Raw genomic sequence first — 20,262 nt, forward strand, 5'->3', positions numbered from 1 at the left:
TACGCAAACAGACTGAACGGCGGAACAACTGAACAACCGGTCGCTATGACGTGAGCTGACCACCAGGGGGCATGCACAGAACATGGTGGGCGTAGACCACAGTGAGATGGTGGAGCAGGTGAGCGGGGGCGCCAGACCAAGGTGGGGCACCTGTTGCTGTCATTGGGGCGAGCCTCTGGTGGTTACTGAAAATTCTTTGCTGCCGCATGCTGCAGTCCTGCCCAGTGCTCACACCTGCTGCTGGCGCCGAAGCCACCACTCGCACCCACTGCCAGTGCCCAGCGCTAGTCCCTATCGCTCAGTGCCATTAGCGGGTGCAAGTGGCGGCAGCTGGCCCCGATCGCCCCTGAGGGCTTCTCCACCACCCCCTGCTCCTGAGGGATGATCAGGGCAGCAGCTGCTGCCATCATACCCACTGCTGGCACTGGCCACAATCGCTCGGCACCGTTAGTGGGTGCAAGCAGGGCCAGCACCATCAGTGCATGGAAGCGGCGGCAGCGGGAGCTGCTGGCAGACAGGGGACCCAGGGGCCGCAGTAGGAGGAACCAGGCGGGGGCACAGAGGATGGGCCAAGACCCACCCCTGTGCCCACCGCAGCCTCGCAGCCCACAGTTCCTTTCAAGGTGCACGAATTCGTGCACTGGGCCCCTAGTCTATAATAATAAAAGCATAATATGCTAATTAGACTGGATGTCCTTCTGAAAGACCTTCCGGATGAAACAGTGGTGGCAGGGGCCGGGGCAGAGGCGGCCGTGGCAGCAGCGGGGGCTGAGCCCCTTGCACGAATTTCATGCACCAGGCCTCTAGTATAGTTATAAAAGAATACCCAGGCCCAGCCAGCATGGCTCAGTGATTGAGCATTGACCTATGAACCAGTAGGTTATAGGCAGATGCCCGGGTTGTGGGCCAGATTCCCAATGTGGGATGTGCAGGAGGCAGCTGATTAATGATTCTCTCTCATCACTGATGTTTCTATTTCTCTCTCCCTCTTCCTTCCTCTCTGAAATGAGTAAAAATATGTTAAAGAAAAAAAAAAGAAGAACCAGGATCCTTGTCCCTTGGAACTGTTCAGTATCTTGACTGTGATGGTGACTTATACAAGTGATAAAACTGTAGAGAATTTAACACACACACACACAGTATAAGTAAAACTGGGGAAATCTGAATAAAAATAGTGTACTACCACAAATGTCAATAACTTGGTTGTGATTATATTCGTTTCACAAAATGTTACCATTGGGAGAAACCAGGCAAAGTGTACAATGGAGCCCTCTGTATTATTTTTTACAACTGTATGTGAATATACAATTGCCTTAAATAAAATTTTCAATTAAAAAAATCTGCATAAGCACTGCTATTGATAGGAATAAAACAAATCAACACTGTCCTCTGTTCTGATTTTGATATGTTGTATTTTTTGAGTCTCCAGAATAACATTTTTTCCATTTTCTAATGTTTTACAACCTTGGATGCTTTGTTTCTGGGTCATACTGGAAACTTAATGTTCCATCACCAGTTGCTGTACTCCTCAAAAACATATTATTTTTCATCTCTGGAAAAAAGGATAAATATCAAGCAATCACTTTTGCATGTAACCCTATATGGCACTGTCATCAAAGAAAATTTCTCATTTCGGATTTCCCTTCAAATGAGTTTTCTTCACCAAATTTTTAGTCTAATAATCTTTTCAAATTCCTTTTCTTATAATCCAAATTACTTATTCTATTAATTCCCAATATTTATCTATTTGAAGGAAGCAAACCCATGACCTTTACAAGACTTTTATCAGTTTTATGGATTTAGACAATGTTCTATTAACCCCAACACCCTCTGAAGCTCCTTTATTTTTATTTTTTTTTAAAATATATTTTATTGATTTTTTACAGAGAGGAAGGGGGAGAGAGAGAGAGAGAGAGAGTTGGAAACATCGATGAGAGAGAAACATCGATCAGCCGCCTCCTGCACATCTCCCACTGGGGATGTACCCACAACCCAAACACATGCCCTTGACCGGAATCGAACCTGGGACCTTTCAGTCCGCAGGCCGACGCTCTATCCACTGAGCCAAACCGGTTTCGGCTGAAGCTCCTTTAAACTTCCTTTATGACCTATCTCCATAAGCAGTTTTCCCATGCAGATCTCACTAGCCAATCAAACAATTTATATTTTGTGCTAAAAAACTATTGTAAATTAACACAACAAGCCTTTGCTTCTCTATTCACCATAGATCCTACCACAGAAAAAACTGGGCAGCCTTGTACTTTTAAAAGTTAAAACAGAATGCCATTATTTCTTCTATCATTCTTTCCATTTTATAAACCAAACATGAATATCAGTATTTCCTTTGCCACATCTTGTACACCATTATACACTACAATTCTTGAAAAGAAAATAATTATCCCTAACATTATCAGCTCAGCTCTGCTATGTTATGCTCTAAATTTGCAAAGAACAAGTAACCTGAACAAATCACTTGATATTTGGTGCTGACTTGTTACTTCTTCACTTCTGTCAAAAAACAGAACAAAAATACTGCAACTCTACTTTTCAAATTGAAATTAATGAGTAGGAGAATCATCCTATCAATTTTTCCATATGCGTAAAATAATGAAATTCTTAGAATGAGAAACAGGGCTATGAACAGGATAGGATATAGACTCTAGTCAAAAGTTTTTCATATAATCTTTTAGAAAATTACTTCACTTGCCTGTTTCCTAACTCTTAAGATTCATTGTAGGGCGCTTTCCTGCATTAATATTCTGTGATTCTAACATTCCATGGAGTTCTATGTAAATACACATAACAAAAACACAAACTTCCTTCAATATCTAAAGATACAGACTAGTGATATATATTTTTTTAATATATATTTTATTGATTTTCCACAGAGAGGAAGGGAGAGAGACAGAGAGCTAGATACATCGATGAGAGAGAAACATCGATCAGCTGCCTCCTGCACGTCTCCCACTGGGGATGTGCCCGCAACCCAGGTACATGCCCTTGACCAGAATCGAACCTGGGACCTTTCAGTCCGCAGGCTGATGCTCTATCCACTGAGCCAAACCGGTTTTGGCCAGACTAGTGATATTAAGCATGGGAAAGTACCATAAAGGGATCCTCTGGACTCAATGACCACTGGTTAACACTAGTTATTACATGGAATAGTGAGGAGTTAGCTGTCTGTAATCAGATGCTCTTTAGAGAGCTGGATTAAGTGTTGATTAGTTTTTATTTGTTTGGTTTTGGGGTTTTTTTGTAGTAAAATATACATAACAAAATTTACCATTTAAACCATTTTTTTCAATTGAAGTAAAAAAAAAAACCACAAAAAAACCATAACATTAAATTTACCATGTTAACCATTTTAAATGTAGAGTACAGTGGTGTTAAGTATATTCACATTGTTGTGCAACAAATCTCCAGAACATTTTCATCTCCCAAAGCTGAAACTCTATAACCATTCCTTATTTCACCTCCCTTGTCCTCGGGGACTATCATTTTACTTTTCACCAGTCTACTTTCTGTTTCTATGAAATTGACTTTAGATACCTATAAATGGCATTTTAACAATTTTTAAGTGTATAATTCAGTGGCATTAAATATATTCATATTGGTATGCAACCATCATCACTACCCATCTCCATAACCTTTTCATCTTCCCAAAATGAAATCTGTACCCAATAAGCAATAATTCCCCATTAACTAAAACTCCGTACCCATTAAGCAATAAATAACTTCTCATGGCCCAGTTTCCAGGCCCTGGTAACCACTTTCTACTTTATAAATTTGTCTATTCTATGTACCTCATATAAGTGATTTCACATAATATTTGTCCTTTTGTGTCTGGACTGTTTCACTTAGCACAGTGTTTTCAACACTGTGGTAGCATATATCGGGATTTCATTTCTTTTTCTTTTCTTTTTTTTTTAGGCTGAATAATATTCCACCTTATGTATAAACTACATTTCGTGTACCCATTAATTCCTTGGACATTTGAATTATTTCTACATTTTGGCTACTGTGAATAATGCTGCTCAACAGATAATAACAAATGTTGATGATGACATGAAGATATTGAAACGTAGGTGCAGGACTAATGGGAATGTGCAGCTCCACAACAGTGCAGCCATGATGGAAAACAATATGGTGGTTTCTCAAAAAATTAAAAATATAACTATAATATGATCCAGCAATTCCATTTCTAGGTATATACCCCCAAAAGAACGGAAAGCAAGCACTTGAGCAGGTAATTGTATGAGGAAATTCATTTTTTATAAGTCAGTCATCCTAATTGGTGTGAAATGACATCTCATAGTGGTACTGACTTACATTTCTCTAATGATTACTGATGTAGAACATCTTTTCATGTGCTTCTTGGTCATCTGTATATCTTCTTTGGGAAAATGTCTGAATAGTTTTTAATCAATCCTAAAAATATGTGTTTGAATGAAAGAAATTCCTTAGGCACTCTGGCATTCCTGCAGCATGAGCCACTTGTTGCCTGAGTATCACAGCAAAGCACAGACATGTTTAATATGACAAAGGTTTTACTCATTTCTCTAAAAAGTAGCTTCTCCATATAAAATGGGCTCAGTTCAATTTAACCAACCAGTTCTTAAATGCAGATTAGTGAAACCATCCTACTCTTCTAAAGCCAGAAAAACACCCAGAAAGACAACAAAAAGGATGCATTCATTATACCTTTCCTAGGAACAAGAGGCTTTACCAATTTAATTTCTTATACAAAGCCCAGAGACTCCATTTCCCATGAAAAGTATACCTATGGAAAAAGTAATAATAGCTTGGCCAGTACAGCTCAGTGGTTGAGTGTTGACCTATGAAACAGGAGGTCACGGTTTGATTCCTGGTCAGGGCACATGCCTGGATTGCAGGCTCCATCCCTAGTAGGGGGCATACAGGAGGCAGCCTATCAATGATTCTGTCATCATTGATGTCTCTTTTCTATCACTTTCTCTCTCTCCCTTCCTCTCTGAAATCAATAAAAATATATACATTTTAAAAAAGTAATAATAATCTAGAGGTGGGAGGAATAACAATACCAAAAGGTATACATTCAGTAAAACAGCCCACCAAAAATTTCTACATAGTCTATGTAATTGCCATTATCACTATAGGATAATGCTTTCCTGAGCTTTACTGCCAAGAGGGTTATGGTCAGATCAACCACTGAAATCTGCTCATTTAAAACCAGTAACTCTGTTTAGCAAATACTTCTCAATCTTTGAATTTCCAAGACCAGTTTTACCCTAAAATTACTCTATTAGCCAAACAGCTGATATTCTTAAGTAAAATCTGATCCCAATCTACATCACATATATAATACTCAGGAAGTAGGTAGACAGGAAAATATTAAAATAAAACGAGCCCCAATTCTGTATTAGAGAATCCTGCTTGTACTACCTGTCTGCCTGTTTTCAATCATTATTTATCACGAACCCATGAAATGCAAGGACTCTTCTAGGTGCTTAACATCTATCAGCAAAAAAAGAAAACAAAGATCTCTGCCCTTGTGGAGTTTCTACTGTCCTTCTATTCAGTTTGAAATTAGTGAGTGTGGAACATACCAGTAATTTTATTTTTTGCAATCATCTGCAATAAATCTTATGAGCATCATACGTAATTTCTCATATAGATGTGTGGAAACTGAAAGTACACAGAAAAATTTAAATACAGTAGTCTTTGTGAGCACTGTAAGCAAGCACCATAAGCCTATAAAAATTATTTCTTCCAAGAATCAATAACCAATAAGTAACTGAAATGGCTGTGCCTGAAAAAAATGGTGGCTTTCTTTATATCGACAGTTTGGCCCCTCTGAACCTGCAAGATAACAACTTCTATTCAAACTTCAGGAGGTTTTCACTATCAGGGGACAACTCAAATTTCACTATCATTTATAATTAGAGGATCTTTTAGATTTTTTTTTTTAAAAAAGCAAAATGAAACAGAAAAAAACTCCTAGTCAACTGATAAAATTTTAAATGTCCTAAAAGTAGTGTATATTCAAAGTATTTCTAGTTATCTACACATTAGACAATTGGCTAGTTTAGACAAACTATATAGACATGCACTGTCCAATATGGTAGCCAACTGCCACACTTAAAATATGCCTAAATTAAAATGAGCTGTAAGTGCCCTAGCTGGTTTTGCTCAGTGGATAGAGCATCGGCCTGCGGACTGAAGTGTCCGGGGTTCAATTCCGGTCAAGGGCATATGCCCGGGTTGCGGGCTCTATCCCTAGTAGGGGGCATGCAGGAGGCAGCTGATCAATAATTCCCTCTCATCATTGATGTTTCTATCTATCCTTCCCTCTCCCTTCCTCTCTGAAATCAATAAAAATATACTTTTTAAAAAATGAGCTGTAAGTATAACATACACACTGGAGAAAAAGAATGTAAAATATCGCAAAAATTTTTAATATTAATTACATAATAAAACATTTTGAATAAAGTAAGCAAAAATATATTATTAAATTCTTCTTTTACTTTTTTTTTGGTTAATCTTCACCTGAGAATATTTTTTCCATTGATTTTTAGAGAAAGTGGAAGGGAAGGATGGGGGGGTGGGAAGGAGGGAATGAGGGAGGGAGTGAGGGAGTAAGGGAGGGAGAGGGAGAAACATCTATATGAAAGAGACAAATCAACTGGTTGACTTCCACATGCTTCACTCCCCAAAGGCTTGAACCTGCAACCCAGATGTGTGCCCTTGACTGGGAACAGAGACCGAACCTGAGCTCTAACCACCAGCCAGAGCATCTTTTACTTTTTTAATGTGGCTACTAAAAAATAATATCTTTGTAGCTCACATTTTTTTTTCCTTTTGGACAGCACTAGATTAAGACAATATAGACTTCTAAACCTGCACACAGAGCTAATACATGTTAGAACTGTACTCAGAATTTTATACTTATTTATTTATTCATTTCTAACTTATACTGTTCAACAAACCATATAAAAATAATCAAACATATCAAACATTTTTATATCAAAATGCAAAAGTCTCAGAATCTAAAGTGAAATTGTTTAGCAGAGCACTCGCAAATATGAGGGTGGCCACTTGTGTAGGACATTCAATCCATAAAGTAATTTGTTCTGCCACCCTTGAGCAGCAGAAGGGTCACATATTCTATATATAGCTAATATGTACTGTGCCCTTAGTGTGCCTGGCACCGTGCTAGGCGCTTTACTCACATTGACCCATAAAACCCTCATAACTATCCTATGCGGTAGATACTATCATAACACTAAAGAAGAAACTGAAACAGAGAGATTAAGTAACTTGCCAAAGTGCCAAAGTCCCATTAACCTGCCAAACAATTCCAACCCAGCAGGCTTTATCCAAAACCATCACATATTTTCCCACGTAAAAGGACTACACAAAAACATTATGTCATTATCTTACAGGATTATGTTTTAGTGGAGTGTGCACCCATTACAAAAAAGAGTGGAGTAGTTGGAGTTAATGCTTTGTTTCCTGCTCTCCACCCCACCCTTTTCAATGGCAGGTTAAAGTTGATCACATGAATTAAATCCCTGATCTTACTACAGGTTTCTTCTACCATCCCTTTCCCAGAAAGGCTCTATCCCACCCCTCTAGTCCAATTCCTATCTGTCATTCAGGCTTTATTTTATTTTAGAGAAAACGAGGAATTGAGAGATAGACAGAGACAGACATCGATTTGTTGTTCCACCCATTTATGCATTCACTGGTTGTCTCTTGCATGTGTCCTGCCCGGGGATCAAGCCTGCAACGTTGGCATATGGGGATGACGCTCTAACCAACTGAGCGTCCCAGCCAGGAGGCTTCCCAGGGGTGGGCAAACTTTTTGACTCGAGGGCCACAATGGGTTCTTAAACTGGACCGGAGGGCCGGAACAAAAGCATGGATGGAGTGTTTGTGTGAACTAATATAGATTCAAAGTAAACATCATTACATAAAAGGGTATGGTCTTTTTTTTTTTTTTTTTAGTTTTATTCATTTCAAACGGGCCGGATCCGGCCCGCGGGCCGTAGTTTGCCCACGGCTGTTTTAACATCATCTCCATGCACGCCAACACAGACTTTCCACAATTGAGGCTAGTCACCCCTCCTTTCTATGCTTACCCCTAATGTAGCACTTTGCACACTCCAATGTGGCTGTCCTCACTAGACTGCCCCTAAAGGGGTCTCTTATCATCACTTATCAGCAGTGCCTACAACAGTGCCCAGCATTACGTACTCGATAAATGTTTGCTTGACTATCTAATCACCTAACTCACCCAGCTACAACTGAAGTGGAATATTAAAAGTAATCTTAGTGGTAGGAGTGCTAACCCACAGGCAGACACAAGTTCTAAGTTTCACTAAATTTATGAGAGGTCAAGAGAACAGTAAAATACTCAGGAAACAATTATTAGGCTGTCACTCCCCCTCCAAAAAAAGGGGAACTAAATAAAAATCTATTTTAAATGATCACTTGCTCAATTCAATGTCAATACAACTTATGAGAATGAATTAAGTAGCTGATATATATGTCATAAGAGATACAAATCAACTTCAATAATGCTATAAATTGTATGAAATCAGCTTAAGCTTGATAATTTCCCGAGTTCAAAGAAGACTGCAGTTACTTTTAAAAATCGTCTAAACATAAATCTAGTTACACTAAAAAAATAAAAATAAAAAATAAAAAAACACAAAAAACCAAAAAGGAGTTTCACTGCACTGTCCCAAGACTGAGTGCGGGCCTTCAAGGGACAGAAGCAACCAGGTGTCCTTTAAGGTATTTACAGGGGGCGGGATTCGCACACAATCCATTCCACACAATTTGTGTGAATGCCACTAACTGTTCCCACCAGGGTCAACAGGGACTTTCCTAGAGCCTTCCCTTTTCTTTTCCTCAACGGGGAACCGATTTAAAAAAAAAAAAGGGTCCATCTTCAGAATCACAGTAATTCTGAAACATGAGGTGAAAGTACATGGGAAGCCCTCTAGGGCTATGACTGGCAAAATACTGACCTGCAAGTTCTAGCGTCAAGTCAAACAGAAACTTTTGGGGGAGAGAGGGAGAGAGAGAGAGAGAGAGAGAGAGAGAGAGAGAGAGAAAGCAGATCCCCTCCCCTGAGACTGCTGCTCTGCCGTCGTCCCGGAAAGCTCAGTGGAGGCCGGCAGGCCAGGGTCCCACCCCAAGCACCGCGAGCCTCTGATTGTTTGACACATCAATGAATCGGTCACCTGAGGCCCAGCTCCCCTCTCCCCTCTCCCCTAAAGCTTTAGCGATTCCTCCCACCAACCCTCAAGTTTACTCGAAGTCATGGCCATATGGAATCTTCTCTTTACCCTGAAGTACAGACCAGGCCTTTGCCAAATGACCACCACTGGCCGCTCCCAACGCCACCACTAAAATCCAGCCCGTACCGACACCGACATCTGGGAAGGCCACATGGGTATGGAAAAGGCCAGTCCGGTCGCTTAAAGGCACAGTAACCTGTGGGAGCTGCCCATTTTGTACCAACGGGCACCGAGCGAGCAGAAAGGGAGACGCGGACGCAGGAGGCCGGACAGAAAGCCACGGGGAGACCCCGCCCCGGGGAGCTCGATGCCGATTCAAACACAGTAACTTGGGTCTGTCGCCCGGGATGGGAATCACTGAAACAAAGGCGTCTATTCCGGGAAGCAAGATGTCCGGAGTGAAAAAAGAAACGGTTTGCAGCCACGCAGGCCACACGCCGTCCTCCCACGGGTCTTACCTATGGTGGAAATAAAGGTGGTATTGAAGGCATCGTCCGAAAAGCGGAAAAGGACGCAGGTCTTCCCCACGCCCGAGTCCCCGATCAGGAGCAGCTTGAAAAGCAGGTCGTACGTCTTCTTCGCCATTGGGAGGAGCGGCTCCGGCGCTCGCCGCGGGCGGCCCCCAGGGATCGGTCCCTCTCACTAGGGCCAACTCCTCGCTCGGGTGTCCTCAGGCCGGAGCACCGGGGAAGCGTGGGAAAAAAGGAGGGCTCGAGAGGGCGCGGGCGACCTCCGAACGGCCTCGTCGAGGAAGCACCGACGGTGGCGGCGTTCGGCGCTTCCGAGGGCGGCGACCGCGGCTTCGCAGCCTCTCCCAAGCCGCTCTGCCCGGTTCCGGGGAGTCGGTCGGGACAAAATGGCCTCCCCTCCCCCCTCAGGGCTGCTCGGCCGGGACGCTCCCACGGGCGAGCCAGCGAGCTCGGCCGTCGAGGGAGCGCGGAGGGCGTGAAGACAGTCTCTCTCCCGAGCCGAAACTCCGCGCTAGGGCACGGCGATGGCAGCCAAGGAGGACCCCGAGCCGAGAGCTCAGCTACATAGCCACAGGAAGCCGAGCCGCCCGGCCAGAGCCACCTTTTCCCCGTGCCCTCTCACGCCGGCGTGCGCGCTGCCTGACTCACGCAGGGACGTAGGCCCGCCCTTCCCTCGCGCCCTCGTCCTGCGGGCCGCCTCTGCGCACGCGCGCCAGGGGCTGTGGGGGCAGCCGGGGCGGGGGGCGGAGCGCTGGGTCTCCGAGCCTCAGCCTCAGGCCCGACGGAGACGAGAGGGGCGGGGCGAGAGAGGGCGAGGCCGCGGGCGCGCTCCCTGCGGCCGCCTGATAGGGTGCGCGGCGGCACGAGCACGCCCCGCGCGGGTGGCGCTGCGTAGTAACTGCGCAGGCGCGGTCGGCTGGCGTAGCCCCTTCACCCCCTTCTCCCTCCCGGGCTCGCCCTGCCCGCTGCGAGGAGGATGCCCCGGGCTGTGTGTCACCGGGTGTCGAGCTGCTTTTGGCGCGGCGGCCGGCTTGGTGGCCCTGGGTTCCTGTGTAGCTGAACCTCGTAAACGCGGCGCCTCGGTCATTTAATACTTGGCTGACACGCAGCGCATCCTGGCGTGCCCTCCGTGGTGGGCTAGTCGTGACAGGGGGAACGTTAAAGCTACATCCCGTTTGACTTAAGGAGCAGGAGTTGGCGTTCGAGAGCTTTGACATGGAAAAGCTGGCCACGCTGCTCTGGCTGGCATGATGTCATCCTCCAGGGCGAGGCGTGGAAGGCTGAGGGACACCCGGGCGCCGGGAGAACCCGCCCACCACGTGGAACCTTCGGCGCGGTGCTGTCCATGGAGAACCCGCTCCGGGCCTGGGCGTCCACTTAGAATACGGAGAGCCCAAGGGCGCTGTACCGAGCAGGCAGGTCCCCTCCCTCCCGCCAAAATCGAGCCGCCGGTGTCCAAAACTGGAGCATAGCGAAGCCAACCCCAACCCCACACGGTCTCTTCTTGCACTTTCTTTCCATACGCCTTACATCCTTCCTCTCTCCCATCAGTCTTATTTATAACGACTACCCTTTACTCTTCCTCCTTTCTGTAATTTAAATATTCATGCTCCAGCCCAGGCCGGCGTGGCTCAGTGGTTGGGCCTGGACCTATGAACCAGGAGGTCAGGGTTGGATTCCTGGTCAGGGCACATGCCCGAGGTGTGGGCTTGATCGCTTGTGGGGCGTGCAGGAGGCAGCCGACCAATGATTCTCTTATCATTCATGTTTCTCTCTCCTCCCTTCCTCTCTGAAATCAATCAATCAATCAATCAATCAATCGTCACTCCTGCCCTACCAGTATCCGTGTGCTTCATGGCTCCAAAGCACAGCTAGGATGGCAGAGTAGTTGAACCTGGGCTGGTTCCACCTGACACAGGGGAAAACGAAGACATCTGATAGCAAGAAACGGTATTGAGAACTACGTTTTTACACACACACACCCCCACCACCAAAATGTTTGTGTATTTAATATGTAACTAAAATTAGTCCTTCAAGGGATTAATCATATCTCAGTCACCCATTCTTTAAAGACTTGTTTTGCGTTCTTCCTTCAAAATGACCCCTTAAGCTTCATTACTAAAGATGCTTGTCTTCTCTAGTACATCTTGCTCTTCAGTTTGTTTCTATGCTTGCTCTTTTTAGTCTTGTCATCGAAACGTCCTTTCTTTCAACTGGGAATGTCTTATTATGATAAGGCCAACAATTCTAAAATAGGCGAGCTATGGGAATCACAAAATGAGCGATGGTCGGTGCTTCTCAGTTTTATTATCAACTCAGAATCAACCCTGAGCACCTCAGGAATATCTTGTTAGCTTGATTCTTTCAAAATAAGTTCTATTAACTCAAGCCACAGTGTTGTAAAGCATTTTAGAATTGTTATGGTTTTTAAATGTAGAGAGCCTAATTAATTTTCCTATATAAATTTGGGGGGTAATGGGCAGGCAAAAACGAAAAACTTTTAAAAAGCATTCTTTATACCGTGTTTTCAGCAGTTTCATTAATTAGAGCCTTTTCTCCATTGACTCCAAACTTTAAGAAACAATTATCACCCAGTCGGCGAGGCTCAGTGATTGAGCACCAACCTATGAACCAGGATATCATGGTTCAATTCTCCGTTGGGGCACATGCCCATATTGCGGGCTCAATTGGTGCAGGAGACAGCCGATCAATGATTCACTCCCATCATTGATGTTTCTGCCTCTCTCCCTCTCCCTTCCTCTCTGAAATCAATAAAAATATTTTTTAAAAGAATTATACTTCTTAATAAAATTTATTTATTATTGAATTAGGATCTTAGAATTTTAGGGCTGTCATATCTTATAAATCATAATTTAACTTGTGCTTGTAATTTACAGATGAGTCTAAGGCTCAGAGAGGTTAGGGACTTGTCAGAAATCATACTGTTAGTGGCAGAGCCAACACTATATGGGCAAGGGGAAGGAGAAGCAAACCTCCACAGGACACCATATTGCCTGAAAGTGAGACTTGGAAGGCTCTGCCAATACTTAATGTTTGGCTTCTCTACAGTTAATTAAACCTTTTGCTGGAGTGAGGCCTAAGCCCCGAGCCATATCTACCACTGAAGGCAGCTGGAGTGATCAGGCATGGAAGATCCCCTGACTCTTGAAAAAAAGAATAAAATGGGGATCTATGTAGGCCTAAAAGGTAAACCTAGAGTTGTGAAGTAATATTTGAAAAAGTTTCAAATTAAATGAAAGAAAGTGCCAATTTAGTACTAGCTTAGGGTTTATGCCTTTTTCAAAATTGCTCTGCAAAAAATCTAGTCCAAATATTTGCAAAGCCAAGAAAGAAAATTGGTATATTTATATGTTTATAGTATTAAGGTGTTATTTCTATATTTTTCTAGAAAACGCACAGCTGGCTGGCTCATAGTTCCAATCTTCAGCATCAACTCTCAGGACCTGCTTTATAAGAAATCTCTGCCTCAAGAGGTATTGACTCTGGGTCATCTTTATCCCTCTTCCTGTGTATATTTTCCAGTCTCTGTACCTGATTTCTTCCTCCTTAATCTCTCTGCCCCTTGCTCTCTCTGTTCTTCTTAAGAATGGAGTCTTCCTTTGAATGGTAGCCCCACTGCTATGTCATCACGTTGCTATAAAACCTCAGGGACTTAGCCTCTTTATATACTGCCTATTTGCTATGTCCGTATTCCCAATCATCTCCCAGGGACTTCCATGAGATACTAACTGCTGATTGCCAAGAGGCTGCAACTTTTCATATCACCATAGCCTGCCAGTATCCTGCTCTGTCTGCATATCTTGATTTAGTCATACCTCCTGTTAGAGAATTTTTGCCCCTTGAGCCTTCCCCAGCCCACCTGATGTGTTTGTGCTAGTCTCCTCCAGGGATACCTCAGTGTTGGCCTCCTCAGTTGGCACTTAAGGGGCTTCAGGCCCTAGCCAATGAGCTTTATTTCCTATCCTAGCTTTCACACACTAGTCTCCAGACAAGATGAACTAGTCCTCTTTTTCACAGTTACTATATATCTGCTTGATTTCATGCTTAATTTAATGTGGTTCTCTCTATACAAAATGCACTCTCCTCACCCCAGCTACATCTCTTCAGTTTTCAGCTTAAATGTCCTCACCATAGCCTGTCTTCCCAACACTCTTGCGCAGAAAATCGTATCTCACTTTTAGATATCAATTATGTTTCCCCCTTTTATTTCACAAGTAATATATATTTATTCTTAGATACTTAGAACCTGCCAATAAGCAAAACAAAAATTTGTAATTATTAAACTCCTACCTCCAACCAAAGGGACAGTTACCAGAGGGAGGGAGGGTGAGAGGGTACAAAGGAGAAGGGAAATATAGTCAATAATATTGTGATAAGTTCACACAGTGACAAATGATTACTAGAATTAATGGGGTGATCACATTGTAAGGTATAAAAATGTCGAATCACTATTTTGTATACCTGAAACTAATATAATCAATATAAGATTGTATAGCAACAATACTTAAATAAAAAAAAATAAATTTAAAAAATAGAAAACACTTCTACCCCCAGAGATAACCACTATTAGTATTTTGGTGAATAGCCCTATGGATATTCTGCCTATTGCTCTCTAATTAGACATATCTTATGACACATTTTCTACATTTTATGAAAGATACTTATGGGCATATCTTATTTTCTCAAATTGGAATATTGAGGGGTGTGACTATTGTATATATCACTTTGTACACTGCCTTAAATATACTAGAAAATCAAAACATGCTTATTGAAGGAAAAAGAAAATGAAACTCAGAAAGAGATTCATGTTTTGTTTCCTAGAAAACAATACTAACTTGGAGAAATTTTCAAAATGTTGGGGGGAAGTTGAAAATTCAAAAGTAATGGAAAGATAAAACTGTTGGAGGAATGTTTTACTTATTTATTTATTCATTTATTTAAGAAAATATATGAAGAACTCACCCAACTCGATGATAAAGTTTATTTCTGTGAATAAGAAATACTGTTAAGGCTAATAGAGCAATTGTGATAGTGGAATGAACACTAAGCTGGGAGGCAGAAAATGTACTCACGAACCTGTTCTGTTACTGACTAACTCTGTGACAATGGATGATTCATTTAACCTCACTAAGCATATTTTCTTAATATGTCGAAAGGATATAGTACTTCATGAGGTTGATTCAAAAATTAAACAAGATAATACAAATTAATGTGCTTTATATAGCATAAAACACTATGCAAATATAGTGATTACCATTATTATTAAGAGGTAAGAGTGATGAGCCCTAACTGGTTTGGCTCAGTGGATAGAGCGTCGGGCGGCCTGTGGACTGGAGGGTCCCAGGTTCGATTCCAGTCAAGGGCATATGCTCGGGTTGTGGGCTCCATCCCCAATAGGGCACACGCAGGAGGCAGCCGGCAATGATTTTCTCTCATCATTGATGTTTCTATCTCTCTCTCTCTCTCTCTCTTCCTCTCTGAAATCAATAAAAATATATTTATTAAAAAAAAGAGGTAAGAGTGATGAATTGCACCATAAGGAAAAAGAAAGCAGAAAAATTACAAGTGAGAATACTTATAAATGATCAAAGTGGCAAGCCATACTGGGAGAAAAATGGTCAAAGAAAGTTGAGCTAAGAACAGGAATAGGTGAGAAGGAGAAATGAAAGATTAAAGCTAGAAGAAGCAAGAATTGGAATGACTTGAGTTGCCAAGATTCAAAGGTATCATCAAAAGAAGTAATGAGTCAGGCTGGCACGGCTCAGTGGTTGAGCATTGACCTATGAACCCGGAGGTCACAGTTTGATTCCCAGTCTGACCATATGCCTGGGTTGTGAGCTGGATCCCCAGTGTGGGGCATGCAGGAGGCAGCCAGTCGATGATTCTCTCTCATCATTGATGTTTCTATCTCTCTCTCCCTCTCCCTTCCTGTCTGAAATCAATAAAAACATAAAAAAAAAAAAAAAAGGAGTAATGAGACCAAAAGAAAGAAATTCAGTGGCTAACAGCAGCAGAACCTCACAAACACACGCACTGAAAACTTCATACCGTCAACTCCATCAGATCAATCCCAGCTCACCTATGTTGGAGCAATTGGTTCAGCATAGTGGTTAAAACATGGGCCTGGAGTTGAGTAAACCTAGGGCTCCACATCTGTCTCTTGTGAGATAGAGACCTTGAGTAAGTTACCTAACCTCTCTGAACCTGTTTTCTATTCTGCAAAGTGAAAACAAGATAGAAATTACTGTAGGGTTGAGTGAGGATTAAAGAAGACACTGTCTTTGGCCGTTAGTTAATGTTCAGAAATGTTATTACCAGCACAAGAACTGAGAAAACTTTTTCCATTTGAGGATCAGGGGAGTCCTGACAAAGTGAGGACAGAGGGCTGCTTAAGGAACCCAAATGGAACAGAAATTAATTCAGCTTTAGCTATTTCTCTAGAAAACTGTACCTTCAAGTGTCAAGATCTAGAGACAGATCCATCAGACCTAAAAAGGCAATGACAAAAGAAAATGCTTTAACTCTGTGTGAAGCCAAGAAATATGAAACTACATTTATGACATATAGACTCATGGCATGATATAATGGAGTCACAGTTGAATCCCTGTTCTATCTTGAATCCCTGTTGTAGCTCATTTTAACTGGTCATCTTATATAATTACTACTTACTCGAACTTCAGTTTCCTCATCTGGAAAGTGAGGTTATCAGTAACTACCAGCACAGGCTATGGTGAAAATTAAAATATTTCATGCAAAGAACCTGGCAGTGAGACTAGCAGTTCCTTAAACATTGGTTTTCTTCCCCTTATAACAGTGGTTCTCAACCTTCCTAATGCCATGACCCTTTAATACAGTTCCTCATGTTGTGGTGATCCCCAATTTCATTGTTACAAATTGAACATAATTAAAGCATAGTGATTAATCACAAAAAGAATATGTAATTATATATGTGTTTTCCGATGGTCTTAGGCGACCCCTGTGAAAGGGTCATTCGACCCCCAAAGGGGTCGTGACCCACAGGTTGAGAACCTGCCTTATAAGATGTGAACCATCTGAGGAACTACTGTTGTATCTCTTGTAACACCTAGCCTCCTGTCTTGCATGTAATAGGGGCTCAATAAATATTAATTAGAATCAGTTACTTCTGCATTAGAAGAAATCTTGGAGGCCATCTTAACTAATTTTCTGCTCATGCTCTAACCAATCACAGGCCTGTCCAGCCTCTGTGAATACTGCTTGTGAGCCTCCTGATGCCAAAGAGACTGACTTCTGCCCAGCCAGCGTGGCTCAGTGGTTGAGCATCAACCTATGAGCCAGGAGGTCACAGTTTGATTCCTGGTCAGGGCATATGCCCAGGATGTGGGCTCAATCCCCAATGTGAGGTATGCAGGATGATTCTCTCTCATCATTGATGTTTCTATCTCTCTCTTCATCTCCCTCCCTCTCTGAAATCAATAATATATATATATATATATATATATATATATATTTTGAAAAGGACTGACTTTTGACAGAATGGTGTTCCTATACTGCTCACTATGCTTCCCTGTCACATCACCCATTTGCTTTAACTCTGTCCTTTGAAGCAACATAGAATAAACCTTTTCCCACATTCATGTAGTAGCTCTTCAACTAGTTGAAGATAGCATTGGTATTTTCCTCTAAATTGCTCCAAGTGAACTTCCTTCATATAAGACAGCACACCATTCTGGTTTGCATATGACCCTCTTGGAATGTGGCATGCATAATTGAGCACTGTGCTAGAATTGAGGACTTAACCCTGTGGAAATGCCTGGATCAGGCTAACATTAGTAGGTTATAGAAATAAGGGCCAATTGGGATACTCCCTAAGATTGAGGCGATGTAATCCCTGATTGAGAAGAAACCACCTCCCAGATCAAGCTTACATTGTAACCATTCTTTAAGTTACTAAAACTTTCCAATAAATTATGATAAAAATTACATCTTACATATACAAATTAAAATAGACAAAAGAAAGGATTGGCAACTTACAGAAGTATAAGAAAAATATATGAAGAAATATTCAAACTTATTTGTAATTAGATAAATTTAACTTAAAACAACATTAAGATAGTATTTTCTGCCCATTAGAGTATAAAAAATTAGAAAGATGGATATACCAAGTGTTGGTGAGGATGTAGAGAGATTGAACTCTCATGCGTAGATGGTAGGAGTACAATCTGGTCCAGCTATTCTGCACAGTAATCAGCCAATATTTAATAAAGGATGTGCATGCCTGTGACCCAACAATACCACTCCTGGGTGTGTCCAAGAGAAATTCTCATCATGGCTTTGATTGTGGCAGCTAGATGTTGAAATCCACCTAAGCCTCTGTTACCAGGGGCATAAGTAAATAAAAGGTGGTAGATGCATATTGGTTAGTCCAGGTCCCAAAAGGTCAGCTTGGGTTTGAAAATTGGCTAATAGGGCAACTCAGACCCAAGCCAAGGTTGTTATCACTTCAGTTTTCTAATAAATTAGCAAACAAGCAAAGCAAAAAACAATGTCTTCCTAGTTCCTCACAGAAACAGGCCAAATTCTGGTGATCAGTTCAGGACATTTAGAGGAAAGAAACTGGTCTAATGAGTTCAGAGTCAATTCTAAAGTGTAAGATTAGGCTTGGGGAGGGTTTGGGTCAGCATTCTAGTATCTACCATCTACCGTGTAAGAACATCCTCTATTGTACAGAAAATTGAGCCTATAGCATCCCTGTCCATGGCTTAGCCCACATACTATAAAATCTACACTAATAAAAGAGAAAGATGCAAATTGGCCATACCTTTGTGACGTCCACCAGCCAATCAGGAGTGACTATGCAAATTAACCCAACAAAGATGGCAGGTTAATTTGCATACACAGGCACCTAGTGGCCAGGGGCAGGGCAGGAGGCTTGCATCGTTGCCATGGCAATGACACAGGTGTTCTGCACTGCCCCAGCCACTTGGGGCCTCTGGGCAGCGTGGGAAGGCGGAGAGGTGGCTCCAGCCAGAGGGAAGGCAGTGCTGGCAGCCAGGGGAAGGAAGGCCCATTCTTGCACGAATCTTCGTGCATCGGGCCTCTAGTACTGTATAATAGTAATAAGCTAGTAACCAGCTGCACATACAGCAACATGGAGAACTGAAACAAAAAAAAACAAAAACAGCCCTAGCTGCTTTGGCTAGGTGGATGGAGCGTCAGCCTGCAGACTGAGGGGTCCCAGGTTCGATTCTGGTCAAGGGCACATGCCCGGGTTGCAGGCTCAATCCCCAGTGTGGGGCATGCAGGAGGCAGCCGATCAATGATTCTCTCATATCATTGATGTTTCTATCTCTCCCTCTTCCTTCCTCTCTGAAATCAATAAAAATATATTAAAAAGACAAACAAAACAAAAACAAAATGGTTTATAGTACAATGCCATTCATGTAAATTAAAAACATACAAAACTGTACTTTATGAGGTTTCATATATATTTAATAACATACATCAAGTACATTGGAGCAGGAACCTGTGGAGAGGGAGGGCAATGAGAAGGGGGAAAGGGAAAAATATTAAATGAGATAAAATGAGCAGGACCTCGCACAGATTAAAAATGTCAGTGGTTAGTGTGCTAAGAAGCGAGGATGGTTAATTCATTGCTCTTTCTGCCTCCCAGATCTAAATTTTTAAACAAAACAAAAGTGAGGAAGGGATTAAATAGTACATGGAGATAGAGGAAATTTATATTGATGTGCCTTACATATGTCAGATTAATAGCAAAGTGAGAAAAAAACTAAATATTTGATTTGGTTTGATAAAAAGAATACAGATTCTAACTTGTCTGCTTTTATGCCTAATTGCAACGTAACATAACATAGTTATGCAAATTTAAAAATTTGTGACAGATTTGTTTGATCACATTGATTTGATTATGGAAGCTCAGACTTCATGGAATTGTCTGTTCATGAAGCTTGGTGCTCAGCTCTCAGCTGTCACCTGTCAGCCCTTGCCCCGCCCTGTCTGGTTCCAGCTCTTTGGACTAAGCACCCAGTTATTTACAGGCTGCCCCACCTCTTTCCTGGAGCCAGAAAGAGGTAGAAGCTCAGGGTGTCAAAAGCCTTCATGCTACATACAAATTGAATTAGACACGTCAAGATTAATACCTGAGCGCAACCATTTATGTTGTCCAAAATACCCCCAAGAGGAAGCCCGGCCCTTGCCCATGTAGCTCGTGCATCCAGCGTTCCACTGCCTTTTGTCCTGCCTTGGGTCATTGGTGTCCCTGACAGCCAAATGGAGATCCTGATTCTTTGCCTTGTTCCTACCAGTGCCGGGCTCCCAGCCTTCACCCATATTCACTCACCTCCTTGAGTAATGAACATTTTCCAGATCTTTGGCTGCCCAGCATTGAATTTCCTTCCTTTGACTAGGAAACTCCACCACAGATTTTCAGTATGCAGACCCCTCCTCCCACTGTATTCCCTTCCTCAGTACCCACTTCACATTGT

The 20,262-nt window shown here is 42.4% G+C and overlaps 1 protein-coding gene and 1 long non-coding RNA gene across 3 annotated transcripts in view; one reads left to right on the forward strand and one right to left on the reverse strand.

Moving 5' to 3' along the window:
- RAB10 (RAB10, member RAS oncogene family) overlaps positions 1 to 10,408 on the reverse strand; it is a 47,866-nt gene extending 37,458 nt beyond the window's left edge. Inside the window, exon 1 of one of the 2 annotated variants that reach the window (XM_036335135.1) lies at positions 9,746 to 10,408. In XM_036335135.1, the coding sequence (XP_036191028.1) occupies positions 9,746 to 9,872 (127 nt within the window). In that variant the 5' untranslated portion in view covers positions 9,873 to 10,408. The remainder of the gene's footprint in view (positions 1 to 9,745) is intronic. The other variant, XM_036335134.1, reaches the window with a different exon arrangement.
- Positions 10,409 to 10,512: 104 nt separating this feature from the next.
- On the forward strand, positions 10,513 to 17,158 carry LOC118669212. The gene is made up of 3 exons (XR_004971913.1): positions 10,513 to 11,707; positions 13,167 to 13,251; positions 16,989 to 17,158. It is a non-coding gene; the product is annotated as an uncharacterized LOC118669212 (long non-coding RNA).
- The last annotated feature ends 3,104 nt before the right edge of the window (positions 17,159 to 20,262 follow it).

This window comes from Myotis myotis, unplaced genomic scaffold, assembly GCF_014108235.1.
Source record: "Myotis myotis isolate mMyoMyo1 unplaced genomic scaffold, mMyoMyo1.p scaffold_m19_p_14, whole genome shotgun sequence".
Classification (NCBI taxonomy): domain Eukaryota; kingdom Metazoa; phylum Chordata; class Mammalia; order Chiroptera; family Vespertilionidae; genus Myotis; species Myotis myotis.